The 21965-nt window shown below is 44.5% G+C and overlaps 3 protein-coding genes, 1 long non-coding RNA gene and 1 pseudogene across 5 annotated transcripts; 3 read left to right on the forward strand and 2 right to left on the reverse strand.

Annotated features, from left to right (window-relative positions):
• Window positions 1–541: 541 nt before the first annotated feature.
• LOC148715733 (uncharacterized) lies at window positions 542–2266 on the reverse strand. Its single transcript, XM_088746579.1, has 2 exons — window positions 2204–2266; window positions 542–2102 (listed from the first exon to the last, which is right to left on the reverse strand). The coding sequence occupies exons 1-2, from the start codon at window positions 2264–2266 to the stop codon at window positions 1359–1361; spliced, it is 807 nt and encodes a 268-aa protein (XP_088602705.1). The 3' UTR covers window positions 542–1358.
• A 1-nt stretch (window position 2267) lies between these two features.
• On the reverse strand, window positions 2268–6287 carry LOC148715734 (uncharacterized). Its single transcript, XM_088746574.1, has 4 exons — window positions 6163–6287; window positions 5523–5591; window positions 3444–4081; window positions 2268–3367 (listed from the first exon to the last, which is right to left on the reverse strand). Exons 1-4 carry the CDS (start codon window positions 6285–6287, stop codon window positions 2268–2270), a joined length of 1932 nt encoding a protein of 643 aa, XP_088602700.1.
• A 6142-nt stretch (window positions 6288–12429) lies between these two features.
• Window positions 12430–16285, forward strand: LOC148715735 (uncharacterized). The gene is made up of 5 exons (XM_088746575.1): window positions 12430–14229; window positions 14481–14808; window positions 14900–15206; window positions 15395–15487; window positions 15623–16285. The coding sequence occupies exons 1-5, from the start codon at window positions 13563–13565 to the stop codon at window positions 16241–16243; spliced, it is 2016 nt and encodes a 671-aa protein (XP_088602701.1). The 5' UTR covers window positions 12430–13562; the 3' UTR covers window positions 16244–16285.
• A 1-nt stretch (window position 16286) lies between these two features.
• LOC148715736 (uncharacterized) lies at window positions 16287–17262 on the forward strand (annotated as a pseudogene).
• A 674-nt stretch (window positions 17263–17936) lies between these two features.
• LOC148715737 (uncharacterized) lies at window positions 17937–21233 on the forward strand. Of its 2 annotated transcripts, XR_015995879.1 has the most exons (3): window positions 17937–19849; window positions 20371–20498; window positions 20594–21233. It is a non-coding gene; the product is annotated as an uncharacterized LOC148715737 (long non-coding RNA). The 2 variants fall into 2 exon arrangements; XR_015995878.1 differs by having other exon boundaries at window positions 17937–20498.
• The last annotated feature ends 732 nt before the right edge of the window (window positions 21234–21965 follow it).

Raw genomic sequence — 21965 nt, forward strand, 5'->3', positions numbered from 1 at the left:
GAATGTCTGGCAAGACAGGTTCTTAAAATGTCTTCAATGAAAATGCCATTAAATAGTTATAGTGTACAAAATCAAAATCTAGAACCTGTTGAGTTAGAAGTCTTAAGATATCTTAAATGAAAGTGCCATTAAATAATTATACAGTACAAAATCGAAATCTAGAACTTGTTGAGTTAGAAGTCTTTGCCTGACAAAAACCCTACCCAAATGTCAACAGTTGATAGAAGAGAGCCAATTTCCTTTTTGCTTCTTCTAAGACCTCTTCTTCCAATTTCTGTCGGTGTCGGAAGAATATTTTCCTCTAATTTCAAACATTGCAACTACAGTAGAAACCCGCGTGTAAGAATGTCTGGCAAAACAGGTTCTTAAAATATCGTCAATGAAAATGCCATTAAATAATGATACTGTACCATACAATGTGTACTGAACAATGTACTTAATTGTACAGTTTAGAAGTTTACAGCCAGGAGGGCATTTTTTTTTTTTTCTTTTTTTAAACTTGCTTTGATACATGACTGGGAGCCATGAATACAGTGGGAGAACTGTATTGTTTTTTTACACATGTTTTACAGAAGTATCAGATGTATAGAAAACATTTGTTTTATGGTTAGAGACATATTTTGCTACGACATTGTTGAATCGTTATTCAGAATGACTCTTCTTATAAGAGCCATGCGGGTTTTGCTGAATAAACAGGTTCTGACATTTTTGGGTATCGACATCCAAAATTTCTGCCAAAAAAGGCTCTTAATTACTAGGTTCTTACACGCGGGTTTTAGCTGTATTCCAAAAACACTTGAACTTCAATTGCAGTTTTTTGTTTTGTTTTTTTTTTCTTTCCTTCTTTCTCTTTTTGTGTGTCTGGTTTTTGTTTGTTTTCAGAACCTTGTGAATTTCGAATCGGCTTTTTTTTTTTTTCTTTTCTTTTTCCTTTTTTTTTTTTTAAAACCTGAAACGTTTGCACTTGCGAGAGTCATTGCCCGGCAAAAACGCGACTCGAATGTCGGCACTTGACGAGCAAAAGACACAGCAGAAACATTCTTGTTTACAGCCTAGCCGCCAAGCGGTCTACAGTTCGCTCCTGTCGGTGTTCGAACACAGTGTCTTTTTTTACTCTCCGATCGAACCCTTTACACCCTGACGACGACGGTATCCGAATCTCTCTATACGTTTCTTTTGGCACCGGCAAGGAGAATCGGTTTCCCTAGCAGAGTTAGTTTTCAGGGTTGGCAATCGTTTCCTACCTTCTCGTGATGTTCTCGAATGACTCGGCTCTACCACCGTGGGGAGAAATCGGATGCTCGTCGCTCTCGGGGTTGGAAAGGGTTCGAATGTGCGCGGTCTGCTGAGGTCGGCTCTCAGGTGGCAGTCTGCTCAGAAAAGCAGCCAGCGAAGACCTGGGCGAGAATTCTCTGTTGCTCCTCGGGGTCGTCCGGCTGCAAATACCACAACCATCTCTGGTCCTCGCCACGAACACATCTTCGAAGGAGAAAGACCAGGGCGGCCAGCTGGCTCTGGCGGTCCTCGTGGTGACCGATGGCCGTGCCCAGCTTGGACAGGTGACTCCAGACATCTCCCCAGCCTCTCTCGAGTTGCAAGTGCTTCAGCCGCGGACACAGCATGCAGAGGAAACCCGCGTTGGCCACGCTTCGAAGCTTGGTCGAGGAACAGCCAAGAAGCTCGCGCAATGCGTTGACAAGGGACGGCCTTCTCTCCTCGGGGGTTTGGCCAGAGTTCAGCAGACGTGCGATGGAGGGCGCAAGTTCCAGCATGGCAGCCAAGCGCTGGTTGCGCTTCAGGCCGAGTCCCACTAGTGTGGGTCGGTCCAATTTGTTCATGAACTGGCACACGAGGCAGTCCTGGTTTAAGCACTGTTCCGCGACTCGCTCGACGTCCCCGCCTTCCTCGTCGCACAGACAGTACGGGCAGTTTTGATCTTCTTCGCCTTGCGAGGGGCGCACTGCCGGTTCTCCCAGGCACGTGCAGTTTCGTTTGGAAGTGGTCCACAACGAGCAGACTTTGGCTGCGACCGTCTGATCGCGTACCTCTCGGTAGCTCTCCTCTGCCGTACTCTGCCTCTCCTCCTTGGCGGCTCGTGCGACCTACGGCAGGAGAAAGAGAGAAAGGAAATGAAAACATGGGTCCATCTAGTCTCCCAGTGACTCGGTCTAGCCACAAACCCCCTCTAGACCCAAGATCTCGCCCATAAATTCTCCTTACTCTCTGACGTACAGTTCCCCATCACAAATTTGGTGTCGTGTGTCATATCATGATTCCTTCAGTGACTCGTTTCTTTTATTCTCATTACAGCTTACCGGTGTGGGGTCACAGGGCTGGTTGGCTCTCAAGAACCGTTCAAGCCTGTCCAGGGATTCCTCACTGGGAAGGCGCGAAGCACGGATTCCTGGCAGGGCTAACAGGGCTCGTCGAGGATCTCCTGCAGGGGGCGGCGGAGGGCTGGCCTCTCCTGGCTCTTGGCCGCTGACGCGCGAGGTGCTCGTCTCCTGGGGGAGCACGGTCCGCCGCCGAGCCGTCGGTCTCCTACTCTGTCGATAGCCGGAGCTGCCGCTCTGCGGGCCTTGCCGGCTCTGCCGGCCTCGCCGGCTCTGCCGCTGCGGCTCTGTTCCTGGCCCTGGCCCTGGCCCAGCCCCGACGCCGAGCTCTTCGATGACAGTGGTGGTAGACACAAAGCGCCGAAGCAGACTCTCCATGTGCTGCCTGACGGCGGTGTCGTGCCCCTCTGTACCCGGTCCGCCCGGCGGCAAGGTCTGCGATTCTCCAGCAGTGTCCCAGCCCACCGACAATTGGGACTCTGTGCCAGAACTGCTTCCTGCCTCGTCTTCCTCTGACGTTGGTGGAGAATGGAGCAGGAGTTGCTGCCAGCGATCTGTGGAGGTCCTCCTCAGGCCTTGTGCCTGCTCAGCCGTCAGTGCTGTTAGGGTCAAGAAGTCTATGCCGAATCGCGTCATCAGTTCGACCAGGCGGGCCGGTTTGTCGCGTCTGCCAGCGTGTTTTATCGCACTGGTGCGAGCCAACATCAGTTCGGATGTGGTCAGCCCCAGCCCCTCGATCATCGTTCGCGAAGTGAAGGCAGCTATGTCTCCTGCAAGATTGAAGCAAGAAAAAGAATGAAAAATGAAAATCAAAGCAAGACGCAATGAGAGAGAGAGAGAGAGAGAGAGAGAGAGAGAGAGAGAGAGAGAGAGAGAAAAAAAACAACAGAAAAAAAAAACAAAAACAAAAAACAGAAAAATCGAAAAAACCGCGGGAAAAACACACAGAAAAACGTAAAAACCACGGGAAAAGAAAAGAAAAACAAAAAAAGAAACCAGAAAAGAGAGACAGACGAACAAGCAAGAGGGCTTCTCTTTTTACAGGGGCCCTGTATAAGAAAACCATCAGAGATGGAGAGACTGATTGTGGACTGTTTTTGTTTGTCTCACCTGTAGACATGCTACGCACTGCCTGATTGGAGATGCGCGCTGCAACCACAACGTTTCCTGGCAGCAGACCCCCGTGAGAGTGGGCTATCAGCCGACGTGGGAAGCCGTGCGTGAATTGCGCGGAGATGTCGCTCCAGTGAGGGGCCCGGAGGTGCATGACGTTGCCGAAATCGTCCACGCGCAGATCTTCCAAATGACGGTCGAACCACTCGTTCCCCGTTCTCATTTTATCGCTCAGGGCATGGCCCGCCTGGTGGAACATGGTCTCTTTGGAGAGCTCGCCCCTCATCTCCTGGCTTCTGTCGGTGGAGCGCGGCTGTTGCTCGCACCATTCTTCTCGGCTGGCCACGTAGCGGGCGCAATAGTCCCGGCACTGGTCTAGGTCTCCGAATTGGACCTGTTCGTCAACATCCTCTGGGAAAAGCCCCCGTGGCAGCCTTAAGCTGTCGAAGAGGAACAGCTGGAAGTTGAATGCCGTGGGTTCTTCTGGAGATACGGCAAGACCAACTGGGAAGTACGGTCCGATCAGCCGGCTGGTAGACGGGCGTTCCTGCCTTGCTCTAATGCTGTTGTCGAGGGCCATGTGGGTGGCCGGTGAATCCCCCTCCACGATCGAACTGTCGTCAAGAAACTCTTGGCTGTGGGTGAGAATAAACAAAAAAGACATTGAAAAGACATCAGCGCTAGGGTACCCCGCTGGTGACTATTGTTAGTAGATTCTTAGTTGCTTGTCTCGTTTTTGTGTTTCCTTCGGGCTTTTTTAATACGCTGTCGGTCGTTCGCACGCGTAACGAGTCTCTCCTTGTTGAAAATCCATGAACCCTTCCGCTCCCACGATGTCTGTCTGCTCAACAATTCTCACGGCGTCGGCGCGGCCAGCAGAAAATGTCTACTCTTAGATCGATGTTAGAATGACGTGGCTGATCCACAGATTGTTATTAGGAACCGTCACTAGTACTGTTGTTGCTATCACCATCGTCACTGGAGTGAAAGGGTTCATTCTAACTCCAGAAACGCAGTGGGTTTCTGTGAGCGTCAAGTTTATCGAGCCAAGTTAGCCTTCAAATGCCTCGGACATCCCTCGCTAGCAACTAAACGACTGCCTGAATTAGCCCTTGGACTCTCCCAGAGGTGATTTGCATTGAACTTCTCCCTATAGTATCCCATACATTTATCCCGTTAACCCAGCTGGTGAGAATACTGCAATGAATTAAGGTTGGGTTCCCTTGATTGAGCGCCAAATTCTCGTCACCAATTGACAAGGAAATGTGTCGCAGCTAGAGGGGAGAATTAACAATCAGATCTGGAGAGTCCAAGGGTTGGGGTGCATTTCTGCGGTGACAGTTCATAAATAAAAGTTCTGACGTATCACAAACTGAAGTACAGGGATGTGAATACTCTAACTTCTAGTGGCGAGTCAAACTGGTCGGCGACAGGACCGACTGACCCGGTGACTAAGGGGCCGACCATTTAACTTCTGAGCTGGGGGGAGATTTTTGAAAACAAATTTCCTGCAAGCGCTTGTTGGAATAAAGAAAAAAGACATTTCATGCAGCCCAAATGTAACAGAAAAAAATGTAGCCAAAAATCGGGAAAAAAACAAAACAAAAAAACGCTATCCTGCACAGCAGATTGCTTGAAAAAAAGGGGGAAAAAAAAAATTCTTGATGACCCCGCCCCCCTCAACAGTTAAATGGTCGGCCCCTAAAGGTGTCATGAACGAACAGGGCTGGGTTGTTCAAAGGCGGGTTACAATAACCAAGGATTCGTTTGAAATTTGATTTCAGATCTGAAAGCTTTCAAAAGAAAACTTCCGTTTAATTCCATTTGTCTACAGTTTGATAATTGAATGCTCTAATAAAATGGGAAAAATCAGCCCGAAACCACTTTTGAACAGAGAAATATAGAAACCCGGATTAAATTTTAAACCTGGGTTAGCACTAATCAGCCTTCGAACAACTGGGCCCAGTTCTTCACCAACGCGTCATTACCGCCAAATTCGCTCCACTGTTGTCGAATGGCGCTTTGTGTCGATGGAATTGCGCATTAAAAAAAATTATTTCAAATGGTAAAATGTACCTTGCTTCTCCCATGACATCATCATCTGGCCCCTCCTTGTCACTATCGCGCCGAGTCGCACGGCCGCTGCTGTAAGAGAAGACAGGAGTGCTGTTTGAGATCGACCTACATCATATTTTGATGTTCCACTCGTCTCCAGTGCCGAATTAAATTTGGTAAGCAAATCAAAGGAGTCGGTGCCGTGCCGGGAATCAAAAGCGAGAGCCATCGAGTCGTTGAAAAGAAAAACAACACAACAAAACAAAACAAAAATGTTTGAAAAATGAGATAAGAAAAAAAAAAAAAAGAAAAGGTGATTTGGAATTGAAATGCTTTTGATTTCAGTTTTTGCCCTTGCCTCCGCTTCTCCCTTGAGCACAAGTCATCCGAGAATTAAGTTAAGATCGGCACAAACACGCCAATTACCACGGATTAATACAGAACGTTTTAAGAATTGCCATTTGAATGGAATCAGGCTAAGTAACAATCTACATCCTATGTTTTCATTGATTTTATATCATTATTGTAAACGATCTTTACTCTCTGTAACGTTCGTCGTGTATTTTAACGAGCGAACTAAAGACACATCAACATCAACATTACCATTACAATTACAATGACAATTAATGGCACAAGAAGAAAATCGAGGCTGAATCCTAACCTTGTGGCCTCGGTAGCTTCTGTCTGCAGGAAATCGGCGCCGGAGTAGGTGGCTCTTTGGCTTCTTGGAGTCGCAGACGCACTTTCGCCCCTCGATGTCTTTGTCCGTTTGCTTCTTGGGGGCATGTGGAAATCTTCTTGCTCCCTTGGAGCGCACTTGGCAATATGAACTCTTGATCGCGCAGCTTATTGACCTCACTCGGAGCGTACGATCTCTCGTAGTCGAGAACACAATTATTTGCACTACGCGACAGTGAGCGTGCAAGGTATTTACAGTCCTTCACCTGTCGCGCATAACTGTATCGCGTGTCGAATGACAGGAAACGAGCTCAGATATGCGGAAGGAAGCAAATGCGCTCTTAGCTGGAAAGGAAACACGGTCTCAAAACAAAAGCAAACGCGCCATTGGCACCGGAAGACAGATTCTCCCCCGGTGTTTCTTCCAGTTTCGTTTGTGTTTTCTGCCTGCCTGCCTGCCTGCCTGCCTGCCTGCCTGCCTGCCTGCCTGCCTGTTTTGTTTGTCTGTTTGTTTGTTTGTTTGTTTGTTTTGTTGGTTTGTTTTTCTTTCTTTGAAACCCAGGTCTGTTCCCCTCTTTTAATTTCCTTTTAAACGCAGCTTCTTTGGTTGTGTTTACTTCACTTTTGAAACTCGATCCGATTAATTTTAAAACAGGAAGGCCAATATGCGCTCTTGGACAGGCAGGAAGTGAAAAGAAAAATAGCAGGATCTGCATTTCAAAATGAATCTGCCGTATTTACCTAGTTACAAATGTGTTCTTAGTAGCGTAGATGTAGATGTTACGCTCAACTCGAAGCGTCTGTCTAAAAATTGCTGCAGGACATAAACTTCCGCGTACAAACAATTAAACCACAAACAGGAAGCCAATACGGTCTTCAATAGGAAGTGAACGTGGCCGCTTGTTATTCATTCATTTTTTTGTTTGTTTTTTTTTTTTGTTCTCTTCAAAAGGCAACCTTTTCAAGGAGATTTAGGAGGTCAGAGGTCAGGTTTTCTCGTACATTCTCTGTCGAGTTTCGATGAATGTTGGACCTCACGGGATCAAGTTGAAACTTGGACACATCTCTCTGGTTATATTCGGGCTAAAGAAATCATTTCGGTAGTATATTACAAAGCTAAGATACTGCGGCATGTAGGAAAAATAAATTCCCATAGCTGCCTTTGAAGCTTTTTTCTTTTTTTTTTTTTTTCCCTTCTCCTTCTTAATCTTCTTCTTCAAGTTCGACACTGGCAGAATTAGAATGCACGATTTCAACAAAAATGCGGGAAACTACATGTATAGTTGATGCTTAAGAATTCATATCTCTCGTTAGCAAGTCAAGGCTAGAGAAGTGATGTTGGTACAATTAAAAAGCTAAAAGAATTCTACCTGTAGAAAAAGGTTATTTGAAAAGGCTGCTTTGAAAGGATTCATTTGTTTTTAAGACATCCTTGAAGTTCATGAATGGCAACGCTATTTAATGGAAACGGCGCAGAAACGTCATTTATGCTCGATGCGAGAAAACTCACATCTCTCGTTATATCGAGGCTAGAGAAACGATTTCCATATCCTTACAAAGCTAAATTAGTGCTGCACTTAGGAAAAATACATTGCAACGCTCGCGTTGGATCAGTCACATCAAAAACGGGCCATTTCAAAGACCACGGGACATTTGCAGGCTAGAGTCGGGTCGGGGAGCGGGGAGGAGGTGGGGCGACTGGTAACCAGCCAGACCACCAACCCCTTCACGCTACATGAAGCTGATTGTTAAGTGGTGAGGTTCACCGTGCTTTGCTTGCTCTAAGAAATTTAATTTGCTTCGGGCCAAGGTTAGCGTTCTCTGTCTCCGCTCAAGCTCCCGCATCCAGAACGACCAGGGGGGACAAAACACGCACGCACGGTGGAGGAACTCCTCCAGGCCCTCGCGCGGTGGCTGACTTGGTGAGTGCCATTAGATTGCCACTGAAAGCCCCATTAGTGTGATTTAAAGAAAGCCTTGGGCCCCTCTCGCTATATGCGCATTCCATTCCATTCCATTCCATTCCATTCCATTCCATTCCGTCGTGTATGGAAAGCCATACTGGACAAAAGTGGGCGAGAATAGTTTTGTTGGCCGAGAAATCATTTTGTCACGCGATCAAGAAAAACATTTCAGTGCCCGGTGATCGACCCCATTTAATATGGCCTTTCATAATTATAGTACCTGTCCAATCGATCTACGCACTGCTCGCAAAGAGCAATAGATATAGCTTCCCCCGCGGATTCATGAAAACTACTTTTACAGCAAACTGGAGAGCCAACTCGAGAGCCAGTTCAAATCCTGCAAGCCTAGTTACTCTTCATTCAAGGCTCACTGATTCAGAAATTCTCAAAATGCATTGACCAAATCGCTTTTGGCACAACCTCTACTCCAACCAATAAATGTATCGATGAATTGATATATTGTTAACGTTCACTTTATTAGCTGTCATCGTGATTGGTCTCCCCTAGACCTTTCATTTGCATAATTATTATTGATATCATTGTATTTATTCATACAGTCATTTCATGCTAATGTCTTTATTTATGCATTATCTGTATTTATAACCATTTTATATTAGGATATATTTTTAAATGTAAGTGTATTATAGTCTACTAAGTAGATAGCAGGTCCACATCAGCAACTGATGCCATCTACTCAACCTGCTTTAACAAATCAAGAATGTATGTCTGTGTGTAACCAATTTTTTATCATATTTCATTCTCATTGCATTGCTTGCTCACCAACTCCAAATCCTCTTCAGCCCTAATTGAAACCCACAACTCCATCAAAAAACTGCATGTCTTATGTGACCATGCCTAGCTGCTAAAGATACTCCTTGTTATACAGCTAGGCTATCCTTAAAAATTCATCCATAAACAGAGCAGTTCTTAACTCCATTCTGCTGCTGACTAACCCATAGCCCAGAAACTATCACAAGGCTTCTCCGGTCAGTGGTCTTAGGCCACAAATAGTCTGCAAGTAGGTCTATTTCCACTGCAAATTCAACCTTTCATCTATAATTATCATCACAGTGACCCTCACTCCTCCTCCATAAATGCTAAAACCAAAGCAATCCTCTAATATTTTGGACGCGCGAGCACAAAGAGCGCCGCCCTGCGATACTCACAAACAGTCTCCGACCTGTCCTCGTGCCTTCTCAGGCGCGTCCTGCCCAAAACCCTCTGCCAACCCCTTACTCTTTCCATCTCTATATTCTTATAAGCAATTCCCACTCCCTAAGGCCTGGGACCAAAGCAATCCTCTAATATTTTGGACGCGCGAGCACAAAGAGCCCCTCCCTGCGATACTCACAAACAGTCTCCGACCTGTCCTCGTGCCTTGTCAGGCGCGTCCTGCGCAAAACCCTCTGCCAACCCCTTACTCTTTCCATCTCTATATTCTTATAAGCAATTCCCACTCCCTAAGGCCTGGGACCAAAGCAATACTCTAATATTTTGGACGCGCGAGCACAAAGAGCCCCTCCCTGCGATACTCACAAACAGTCTCCGACCTGTCCTCGTGCCTTCTCAGGCGCGTCCTGCCCAAAACCCTCTGCCAACCCCTTACTCTTTCCATCTCTATATTCTTATAAGCAATTCCCACTCCCTCAGGCCTGGGACCAAAGCAATCCTCTAATATTTTGGACGCGCGAGCACAAAGAGCCCATCCCTGCAATACTCACAAACAGTCTCCGACCTGTCCTCGTGCCTTCTCAGCCGCGTCCTGCCCAAAACCCTCTGCCAACCCCTACTCTTTCCATCTCTATATTCTTATAAGCAATTCCCACTCCCTCAGGCCTGGGACCAAAGCAATCCTCTAATATTTTGGACGCGCGAGCACAAAGAGCCCATCCCTGCGATACTCACAAACAGTCTCCGACCTGTCCTCGTGCCTTCTCAGCCGCGTCCTGCTAAAAACCCTCTCCCAACCCCTTACTCTTTCCATCTCTATATTCTTATAAGCAATTCCCACTCCCTCAGGCCTGGGACCAAAGCAATCCTCTAATATTTTGGACGCGCGAGCACAAAGAGCCCCTCCCTGCGATACTCACAAACAGTCTCCGACCTGTCCTCGTGCCTTCTCAGGCGCGTCCTGCCCAAAACCCTCTGCCAACCCCTTACTCTTTCCATCTCTATATTCTTATAAGCAATTCCCACTCCCTAAGGCCTGGGACCAAAGCAATACTCTAATATTTTGGACGCGCGAGCACAAAGAGCCCCTCCCTGCGATACTCACAAACAGTCTCCGACCTGTCCTCGTGCCTTCTCAGGCCCGTCCTGCCCAAAACCCTCTGCCAACCCCTTACTCTTTCCATCTCTATATTCTTATAAGCAATTCCCACTCCCTCAGGCCTGGGACCAAAGCAATCCTCTAATATTTTGGACGCGCGAGCACAAAGAGCCCATCCCTGCGATACTCACAAACAGTCTCCGACCTGTCCTCGTGCCTTCTCAGCCGCGTCCTGCTAAAAACCCTCTGCCAACCCCTACTCTTTCCATCTCTATATTCTTATAAGCAATTCCCACTCCCTCAGGCCTGGGACCAAAGCAATCCTCTAATATTTTGGACGCGCGAGCACAAAGAGCCCCTCCCTGGGATACCTACAGACAGTCTGCGGTATCTCCTGGCATCTCGCCAGATGAGTCCTGGCAAAAAACCTGTATCCTATTCTGTTCTGTCCTTACATACCAAACTGCTACTGTGTCACTGCCGAGATGCCCTTGGTGATTCTCCCTACTCTGTTTATTTTTCATGTAACAATGATTGTTTTTTTTTAATTATGTCAAAGGGTACAAATAAAGTTGTTGGTGCTTGATATTGTAAGGAGGATTTCTGCCTTGGTCGCCTCTGGGAGTTAGAGGGTTCACCATGTTATCACATTCTATATGACATGAATTATCTGGTACATCTTTCATCTTTCATCTTTTTTTGTTTACAGGACTTTATTTCAGAGGACCAGAATCAGAAGTTATTACAAGAGCATGAAGGTATGCATAATACTGAATTAGTGGAATTATATCTCTTGAGTTTTCCCAAAATTCCCAGTAATTCTTAAGCCTTTCACTGCCAAGATCTCATTAGTAATTCTTCTTTCTGTCTGCCATACAATCTTTTTCATGTAAGTTTGGAAAATTTGCTATTGGATCCACTAAAAATCCCCTTGACTTGCCTGCTTCAAATGGACTTGATATCATGAGCAGGAAATTCTGTCTTGGTCACTCATGGCAGTGAAATGGTTGATAAATTTCAGTTTGCGGGATCTACAAGAACACTGAAACAGTATACAGTAACATAAAAATATGCTGCTTGACAAATGACATTTGAATTGTAACACATCCAAAGAAGTTACAACCACATTAAATGAACTCAAAGCCTGACCCTGGAAGGAAAGGCTTAAATACCACTTGTATTATCTTACATCCATGATTAAATGACTCATTGATTGGTATTCATGGCAACACACATAATTCAAGCAAGTCATTGTATTTCATGGAAAAGCCAATTGACAGATTCTATTTACATTTGTGTCAAATCCATTTGGATGATTTATTTGGACTATTTTCAATGAGTGGCCATAATGGAGGATAATTGTTTTAAAGTTTTTTTTCTAGTCAGTCAAAACTATTTGACATGTAAAACTGAGTTGAGCATATAAATCAATTTCACTGACCACTTGAATTCTTACTTGGGGGTTAGTGATGCCTATATTTATTTCATACTAGTTGCCTCCAAGTTTTCCTAAGCTTCCCAGTCATTGTTAACACTTTCACCAAGATAGCATTAGCAGTTCTCCTTACTGTCTGCCATACAATTCTTCTCTAAGTTGGAGAATTTGGTATTGGATCAACTAAAAATTCTCTTGTGGATATTTTGTAAGGAAAGATTGAAATGACTTATGTGGAACCCGACCTTAATCACTCCATGCCTAAAACTATTTCCTTATTTTTTGGTACAGTGTGAACTCAGGATAATCCCCTAACAGATTTTTCCTTCATTCTCCGCCTCACATGTGTGCTTCATATGGAATTCATCCTGTGAGAAGAGAATTTCCTTGTCACTCATGGCTGTGAAAGGGTTAATTATCTCTCAATATTAACAGCTGCCAAGGCCGCCTGCTGTTTGCATTGCGTTGCCATTGGTTTTTTGTAATCGGATGCTTTGGCGTCTTGGCGTCTTGCTTCGCGTCAACAGATTTCGTGTGGCTTTCAGTTTTGTCCACTTTGCACTAAACCTTGCGTTCAAGCTTCACCGATAGGTAAGTACCTTTTTCTCATTTTGTGTAGGCAGTGTCAGATTTATAGTTAGGGGCGGAAGATTGCCGTGAAGATTATTTCGGCTAAGGCGGTGAACTGATTTATAATAACCTAACTGGAAACGTGCTTAACACTCGAGTGAACGCCCTCCGTTTAGCTTGAAGAGCCTCGAGAACAAACTCTTAGGCTTCAAAGGAGATCGAACGTTTGGAGCAGTTAATTTATTTATCACGAGTATATCTGCGTTACTTTTCTAATGTACATTTTGTCGTTGCATTTCTGTTGTCATGGGGCTGACTGTATAATCGCACCCTTGAGCCAGTGTTTAGGCCGTTTACTTTGAAGAGCCTCGAGGCTGTTCGTCAGCAAGTGAGAAACTATAACTTAGATTTAAAAGGACGTGGCATATAGGCGTACTTTTTTAGCACGTTGTTCTGCTTCATTTTTTTTTATCATTACATGTTGGCGTTGCATTTTTGTAAACATGGGGCTAGCTGGTGTAATCGGAGCCTTGAGCGTCCCTAACGCCACCGCGGTTTAGGCGTTTAGCTGGAAGAGCCGAGAAGCTGTTTGTCAATCGGCTCCTTTTCCTTGAGTGAGAAACTGCGGCACACTGCGTTGGTGGGGGGGTCGTGTGAGGCCGTTGCTATGAAATGAATGCTTTGCTTGGAACGGAGCCTCTAATTGATCTTTCGGGAAAAATAGGGTTTGGAAAAAGAGCGACAGAGTCTAGTTTGGAACCTTTCTCAAGATAATTTTGGCTGCAAATTGCGTAGGAGACGTTAAGTAACATGGTAACCACCATTTTGATGTCCAATTGAGTCATGCGCAAAATGAATAGCTCGTGGACTAGTGTTGATGAACCGAGGCAACCATTTGCGTTCAAAATGTCGGAAACTCAATTTGGCCTTCAAAGCTTTGACGCTTGTGAGTTGACGGGATCTCCTTCAGTTTAGTTTCGCCTTGAATACGGGGTTCAAGAGAGTTGACGAGGCATTTGAAGCCGTCCAAAGAAACTGTTTCCCTAGGTGTAATCGTCCTTTTCATTACACTACTTGACACATACCCTGTTAATGAATGTACTTTCCCACTTAGCTAAAGCACCGCACTGAAGTTCATTTACAAAATGGCAGAGGGTCTTCCAAAGTTCCAGGTTGTTGAGTACGACGCCACGTCAAGTTCAGAGGAACTGCCGTCAGACAACGAGGCTGGGTGTTCCTATGTCATCTCCTCGCGCCACCTGAGCCCTCCGCGAGTTCCGCAGAGCTACAACAGCGACAAAGGAGGTGCTAACACCGCACTATATCAACGCGCAAGTAGTGGTAGCGACTGGAGGGACAGTTTCTCCTCTGAGAGCGACACCTCCCCTGAGTTGCCGCCGCCACCACCGCCGCCTAGTCTCAACCCGCCAAGACCACCACCAGAAAAGCGACGAAAACTGGTCAAAAAACGTCACCGCCGCGATAGAGGAGAGAGGCCCTCTCCTTCCCGTAAACTAGCAATGACAAATTATGCGGAAACTGCGGATCAGCCTGCGCCAGTCTGTCAGCAAGAAACACAGCCTCAACGCCCCCCTGATAGGGAAGTGGTCCCGGACGCTCTTGCATGCCAGCCCGGACCTCCGAGTACCGGAAGGTCGCGAAAATATGCAGTGGGCGAATCGGAAATGCCCAACGATCTAAAAGAGTTCCTGCGAAAGGTTGACCATTTTTTCACCCGCAAACACTCACTCGCGCGTCAAGGCATGTACGTGTCAGAAACAACAATGGTGAAAAGCCTTGAAAGGATCTACGGTGAGTTTTATAGTTCGTGAAAACAATACAAACAAACAAACAAGGCAAACAAACGGAGGCCTTTTATTGATGACGGCACTAACCCAAATTTCCCTTAAAATCTTCAGGCTTTCTGGGCTATTGCAAGAGCCGCGGGGAATATCTGTCGCGCAGACTCTTTGAAAAGCGCTCCTTGATCGAGTCATATTTGGACTATCTTAGGGTAGGTGTATGTAGGTGTATGATAAATACTTTGTAGACATAAAGAGCAGCAGAACACCAGGTGAGCTCTCGCACAACAGAAAGAAAAAAATTAGAGAGAGCAAGCACCTGGAAAACAAACTCAGAGCAGCGGTCTCAGCTGTTGCCTTTCCTTTTTCAACAGGATGAGAGAGGTCTTTCGCCAGCAACTATATCTAACCACGCTTCCTCGCTTCTGTACCCGCTGAAGTACATACACCGCCGACAGGCCCCAGATTTCAAAAACGTAGAACTCATTCAACAGCTGCGCAAGATGGCCACTCTTCTTCAGAGACAAGGAGAGCTCGAGCGGCCAAGAACGCAACAGGAACTGGCGGCCCTCAATCGTTGGATTTCATGGTAAGCAAGCGAGTGTCTTTTTTTTTTCTTTTTTTTTTTTTCCGTGTCTCGCCTGGGGTTGACATCTGTCCTTGTTTTTTTTGCTCGATAGGGAGGATGTTCTTAAGGCGCTCGCCCTTCAGCGCGAGAAATTCGAGGCTTGCCTGGTTAGGAAAGCAAAAGCACGCGAAGCCAGTGACTTGGTATTGTTATCGCTGTACGTCCACATTCCGCCAAGTCGTTGCCTAGAGATACGGACTCTGGAGGTAATGAAACAAGAAGAAATCACAGGCCTATTCCAGGCCGCAAGCTTCAGAGAGCGAAACATTCTCCTCTTGAACACAGACCGCTCAGCGACGCTGCATCTCCAACGCTACAAAACTTGGCGTCACCACGGGCACGAAGAAATTCCAATTCAGGTTAGTGGCGAGTTTCTTCTTTGATAACTTAAGTACCTTTTAAGAATCACGCGAGGCTGCCAAAGTCTTAATTGCCTAAGTTGTATCGACAGACAGACAGACAGACAGACCGATAGACAAGTTGCATGAAGAAAAACATGCGAGGGAGCAGTTCATCTAATGTTCTCCTCTCTTGTTTTCCACCTTAGGCGAACAGCGAATTGGCCAGACTGTTGCACAACTTTGTCAAAGATTTCCGACCATTGCTGTCCGACCCTTCACAGAACAGCACGCTACTCGTGGTGAGTTCACCGCACTGCACTGCTTTATAGCTATTCATACCGTAATCGTTTCTCTCTTGTTTCTGTGCTGTTTTTGTCGTTTCAACAATCCTAGGAATGACAGCAGTAACGATAATACCTCTTTGTTGCCTGCAGAATGCCAATGGCCAGCCCTTCACTAGTAGTTCGTATACGTCTCACATCAGAGGACTCTTACAGAGGTTGACTGGCCGTGCGGTCTCAGTCAACGGCCTTCGCTCCGCATTTCTGACCTGGGCGCTCAACCGGGGTGATTGCGATGAGCAAATGAAAGACAGCCTAGCCAAGGCCCTCAGACACACTCGGAGAGAGGCTGAAGAGACGTACGACCGGCGCACTGCTGCCGAAAGGCTGAACTTAGCGCTTGACTTAGCACGTGGGCAGGCGGAGGAGAGCCTCTTGCCAAAAACACTGGAGGCTCCACAGGACAGTGAACAGCACGAAGCGGACGACATTCGGCCAGGACAATTTGTAGCACTGGTAGAGCCGGAAAGCACGCTCCAGGCTCCCAGAATACTGCTTGGGAGAGTACAAACCATACTGGAGAATAGAACGGCTTCGTTGCTTTGGTACGAGGCGGATGCTTCGGGTAGTTATTCGCTCGCACTGGACGGGTCGTTCTGGACAGAGAGTCTGGATGCATTGGTGCCTGTCCGGGTCCAGAATTCCAAAAAGCCACAAGCGTATAGACTCAAGGAGACAACGAGGTCCATTCACAAGAAAGTTCATGATTCCTAGCCCGGAAAAAGAAAATAAAAACAAAAATAAGAGACGATAGACGATGCATGTTGTACTAGTTTCTAGTAGTTTGGTTTTTGTTCGCTCTACTCACTCTAATTAGCCCGTTTGACCGGCAGATTGGAAACCTTACCAAGCTAAATCAGCGGTATATCTGTAAGCCAAGCGTGCCGGTTCATGGCAAAATTGAAGATTAATTTTCGGATTAACAGGAGTGTGGCGTTTACAATATACGTTTCTGTTTTTCTTTTTTTTATGTTGTTGTTGTTGTTGTTTGTTTTCCAATCAATACGCTCAAGAGAGTATTACCGTTACACCATAGATTAGTCATAGCTAGGGGAAACCCCACGCTAAGATGATGAATTTGAGCAAGTTTTGCACACCATCTATTTGGGTAAGCGCAAGTGCTTGGTACTAAGTAATTTTAACATGAACACGCTTTCTAAGAGCACTAAACCGAAAGAGATATCTTAATCTGATCCATTCAGAGGGTTTTAATCGCTTGGTATTCGAGGCAACGTATATAGCTGAAACAAAAGTTAGTTGCTTATATCATGTCCACTCGAATTTTGCCACTTCAAATACAAGTGGAAGTATTGCAGCGGAAATTGCTGACCAATTGCATGTTTTTAGCCTTGTGTACGATCCACATTGTAGCCCCATTCCTGATGCAATGGACGTTAGAGATTCTAAAAAGTTTGACGCGATTTCTTTTCCAAATGCGTTAAAGAACGCAAACTGGCTTCCCGTGTAAATAATAATAATGATACAAATGAGAGTGTGTCGAGATTCCTTCGCATTTTCAACAGAATTAGCAATGGGCATGCATCTTTGAAAATTAACAAAACTAAGAAAAAGTCGGCATTTAAACCCTGGGTAACTGGAGGTTTAAGGAAATCAATTAAAATTCATAATCAGCTTTGTAAGAGAATGAACATGATAAATACAAACTTTATCATCGCAACAAAATAGTGGCCATTAACAAAATATATCGCGCACTTTATGATAATAATAGGTAGTTGAAGATTCCACGAACTCTCAGAAAATGTGCGATAACACGAATGTCACCAAACACAAGTTGCAAGTAAACGACAAAAACTTTGAACGGCCGTTCTCAATATCAAAAGCGATCAAGAAGTACTTCTGCAATGTTTCCGCCGAACTTGCATCTCAACTTGCTTGCCAAATTAAATCGCCGCTCCCCTTCTTACGAGCACAGGGGAACCCTAACATTGAGACTCGTTCCGCTTTATCAGAGTAAATTAAGCTTAATGCGTATTAGGACGATGAACAATTATATGACTCGGATAAAGACCCTAGATTACTGGACAAGTGGCTAATGCATTAAGGTAATATTGCAAGCCAATGGTACAAAAGCAACGGTATGATTGTCAATCCCAAAAAAAAACCAAACCAGCATAATAGGAAAGTTACATCATGTATCCTCTTTTCCACTACAAAAATCAATTGACTTGTTTGGAATTTCTGTGGATGACACACTTTGCTTTGATGAAAACGTCTTTGACGCAGTTAACCATTCCATTCTGGCTTTCCAAACGATCTTTCTGGGTGGAATTTTAGTATCCTAACCCTAACCCGGCTTTTGTCAACCTAGGGTTCGGCTTAGGGATGAACCCTAACCCTAACCCTAACCCTAAACCCTAACCCTAACCCTAACCCTAACCCTAACCCTAACCCTAACCCTAACCCTAACCCTAAAATCTAAACACTAACGCTTAGAAAAGCTTGCTATATGGAGCGATTCTATCCTAACCGCTCAAAGCTATCAGTGGGATTTTGGTTCAATACTGCACCACCCTTCGTTAATAGAGGTCAGATCTACACGATTTTTTCCGTAAGTTTCTTTTTCATGGACAAAAAGGGCCTGGGAAGAACTTTTAACGTCACGTGACGTGACCTAACTTCATTAGTTCTCTGAATATAGAAATCCAATAGGTTTATTTCAGTGCCTGCCATTGTTTTCGTTGTTTTATGTGTGTGTGTGTTCCGCTCTCCTTTTTAACCTTAAGTACTTTGTACCTAAATAACGCCAACAAACCTTTTTTCAGTTGTGTAAAATAGGAGAAGCCTGTAGCTCGCATAAGCCTCTTCGTTTCCCTAAAGGTTCCTCGCCTTATTCTAAATCTCCAGTTATTTACATCAATGTATAATCATTTCATTCATTTTGTCTCTACTGAGGTATCAAATATTACAATACTGGCAGAGACAAAGTACCTTATTATCACTTATTTTCGCGATACTTAATTTTCGTGATTTCAACAAATTCGCGAAATGAAAGTCCCGCGAATGAAAGGTGCCGCGAAAATTAAAGACGCCAAGTTTAGAGACCTTTATTTCAAGCTTTCCGTCTGCTAGGAGTTGGAGGGCTCAAACTTCAATTCAAGGCAAACCCTTCTTCCTCATTATGTGACTAATCTTGCTTGTATTGGCTTCTTAAAAAGATGTTACTAAGTTGCTGACATTGTTGAACACTTCAGCCAGTTGTTTGTTGCGTTTAATGTTTCTATTCCGTTGTGGTTAAATAAAATACAGAAATGGAGGTTTATAAAACCAGCACTAGTTACTTGATTCGCAAAATTTAACTACCTCGAAAAATGATGACTCGTCAAAGTCGCAAATATTAAGTCCGCGAAATATTTTTGTTCCAAATATGCGAAAGTAAAGTGGCGCGAAAATAAGTGATAATAATAAGGCATGCAAGAAGACTTAGAAATCAAATGTATAAAAAACGGCTGACAAGCAAAAAATGTTATTTAACGTAGAGCGCATTCTTGTAATTATTCGTTAGTTTCTAATTTTTTTGCAATGGTTTAAATAGAAAAATTACGAAAACAAGGAAACATGATTGTGTGAACTGCCTTGACATGCGCTTCCCGACAAGGGCAGGAGGCTCGGGATGCTTGGGACTGGCTGGCCTTAATTGATTGGCAACAATGACGTAAATAAACGATAGCCGAGCGTAGGGGGTCATGGCTGTTAAAAAGCTACCGAAAAAAGCGGTATAAATTACAAAACACGAATGACTAAATGAATGTGGAACCCGACCTTAATCACACCATGCCTAAAAATATTTCCTTGTCAGTTTTTAGCCCCAGAAATATATCCCTCCCTGCCTATTAAATGTATGAAAGCGATCTTTGTATTTGTTTTTGCGCGATATTTGTACTACACAAGGCACCGCTGGATGATAATTCTCGTCACTCTCTGTAGTACAATTCTTGTGATGTTAGTGCAGAGAAGTTGGTAGAGGATGAACTCAGGATAATCCCCTAACAGATTTTTCCTTCATTCTCCGCGTCACATGTGTGCTCAATATGATATTGATCCTGTGACAAGAGAATTTCCTGGTCGGCTCATGGCTGCGAAAGGGTTAATTATTTCTCAACATTAACGGTTGCCAAGACCGCCTGCTGCTTGCGTTGCATTGCGTTGCCATTGGTTTTTTTGTAATCGGACGCTGTCACATCCCGACGCTGGTATATGAGCTTTGTTCGCGTCCCCATCACGTACAGTTGCGGTAGATTTCGTGTGGCTTTCAGTTTCGTCCACTCTGCACTAAACCTTGGGTTCAAGCTTCACCTATAGGTAAGTACCTTTTTCCCATTTTGTGTAGGCAATCTCACAGTTTTCTAGTTAGGGACGGAAGGGTGCCGTGAACGTTAATGTTCTAGGGCGGTGAACTGATTTGTATTAATCTAATTGAAAATGTGCTTAATTAACACTCGAGTGGACGCCTTCCGTTTAGCTTGAAGAGCCTCGAGGAGAAACTCTTTGATTTCAAAGGAGATCGCACGTTTGGCGCAGTTAATTTATTTATCATGAGTCTATCTGCTTTACTTTTCTAATGTACATTTTGCCGTTGCATTTCTACTGTCATGGGGCTTTCTGTACGTGTGTAATGGGAGCCTTGAGCGTCCCTAACGCCAGTGCGGTTGCGGTTGAAGCCGTTTAGCTTGAAGAGCCGAGAGGCTGTTTGTCAATCGGCTTCTTTTTCTTGAGTGAGGAACTCTTACTTTTCAAAGGAGATCGCATGTTTACACATTTTTCCATGCTTGTCCGGTTATTTTGCTTAATTTTTTGATTTCGTTTTCTTTTTTTTTTTCCAGTTTATCATCATTCAAATAACAACTTTGAACTTCATTCAGACAACATCTTTTAGATTATTGTAAGATATCACATAGCAAGATAAAGATGGCCAAAAGTTTTTCAGAAAATCCGAGGCCTGAGCAACTCCGTAAGTAATTTTTTTTGGGGCAAGAGGTACTTCGCAAAGTATTCGCAAATTTGGTAATGTGAAAACTAACTATTCCAATGTGTTTGATTGTTTAGAAACACGCTGTTTTATCTGTTTGGGTGAGGAAAGTCCTCTACAGCGGACCAGCTGCTGTAAGCAGCTTAGTCACTTTGAAAGCTGCTTGAAGGAATGGTTTAGAAGACAACTGGGAAAAAGAGAAGTCGTTTGTCCACACTGCAAGCAACCAGTCCCAACAGACACCTTACGAAGTCTAAACTTACACCTCAGACCAAGTGGCGCGTCAGGGAGATGGCAATCAGCAGAAAGTTGGGCTCGAGATACTGTGCGACAGTGGGATGAAACTACAGGCTATTGGGAAGACCCAGCGTTTTGTAGCATTATGGCGCACCGCCTTCCTGAGGGCGTGAACTTTTTTAGAGATCCAGAAGATCGTTTTTTTATCAATACCTTTGACATTTTAGAAGGCCGGCAAATTGAAATGTTTCTTGGATCTACGAAAAAAATGGCATTTCAGAGGCTACATTTTGCGTTAAATAATTTGGCAGCAAATTAAATTTAGTTGTATTTGTTACTTAAAAGAACTTGTGTACCGTATTTCTTTCATTTTCTTGGGCGCTCTACACTAGGGAGAGCACAGGTCCCAATCAAAAAAGAAGGTGTTCTTTTCTTTTTATTTTTCTAATAAAATAAGTATTATGTTGTGGGATAATATAATTGTTGATTGATTATTTGAGTGGGCGTGGGTAGTTTTATGTGTGTGTGTGTGTGTGTGTGTGTGTGTGTATGTAAACTCCTCGCAACCATTTTTCCAAAATAGAAAGTAAATAGCGAACTTCGCCGCATGTCAGCTTAGTTTAGTCATCCTTTCACGTCACTATATATATACTTTTTTTAAAGAAAAATTTTACGTTTCGAAGTGGAGATGAGTTCCCGTGACACTTCTGCGGTCTTTCCTTACACTTAGGTGGCACGGAAAGCCGTAAAAATCTTGAACAAAAGCTCATCTTTCAAACCGGCAGTCTAAATCCCACTGGGATCAATGAACGCTTTTCATTCCACTAATTTATTCATGTTTTTCTCGTTGCCATGCACTCACCAATAACGTAGCTCCATTTTCTGCCTTTAAAAGCACACACAACCCACAATTCCTCTATTCGCTCCGACGAAGGGCTAACGCTCGAAACGTCAGCTTTTGTAATCATTACGGTGGCGAATTTACCATTTCAACTTTGTTGATATATCCAAACTATCTCGTTACTCCCACCGACGCAGCCCCAAACAGTTTCTTTCGAAACGATCAGACTTTCTTTTAGACACGAAAGGCACTGACGTGTTATTGCGCAATTTTATTTTTCTGGGAAAAAAAAAACAAAAAAAAAACAGGTATAGGACAAAAACTAGTTGCGTAGATGATGTCCATTCGAATTTTGCGACCTCAAATACAAG

The sequence above is a fragment of the Stylophora pistillata genome, unplaced genomic scaffold (genome assembly GCF_964205215.1).
Source record: "Stylophora pistillata unplaced genomic scaffold, jaStyPist1.2 SCAFFOLD_551, whole genome shotgun sequence".
Lineage (NCBI taxonomy): Eukaryota > Metazoa > Cnidaria > Anthozoa > Scleractinia > Pocilloporidae > Stylophora > Stylophora pistillata.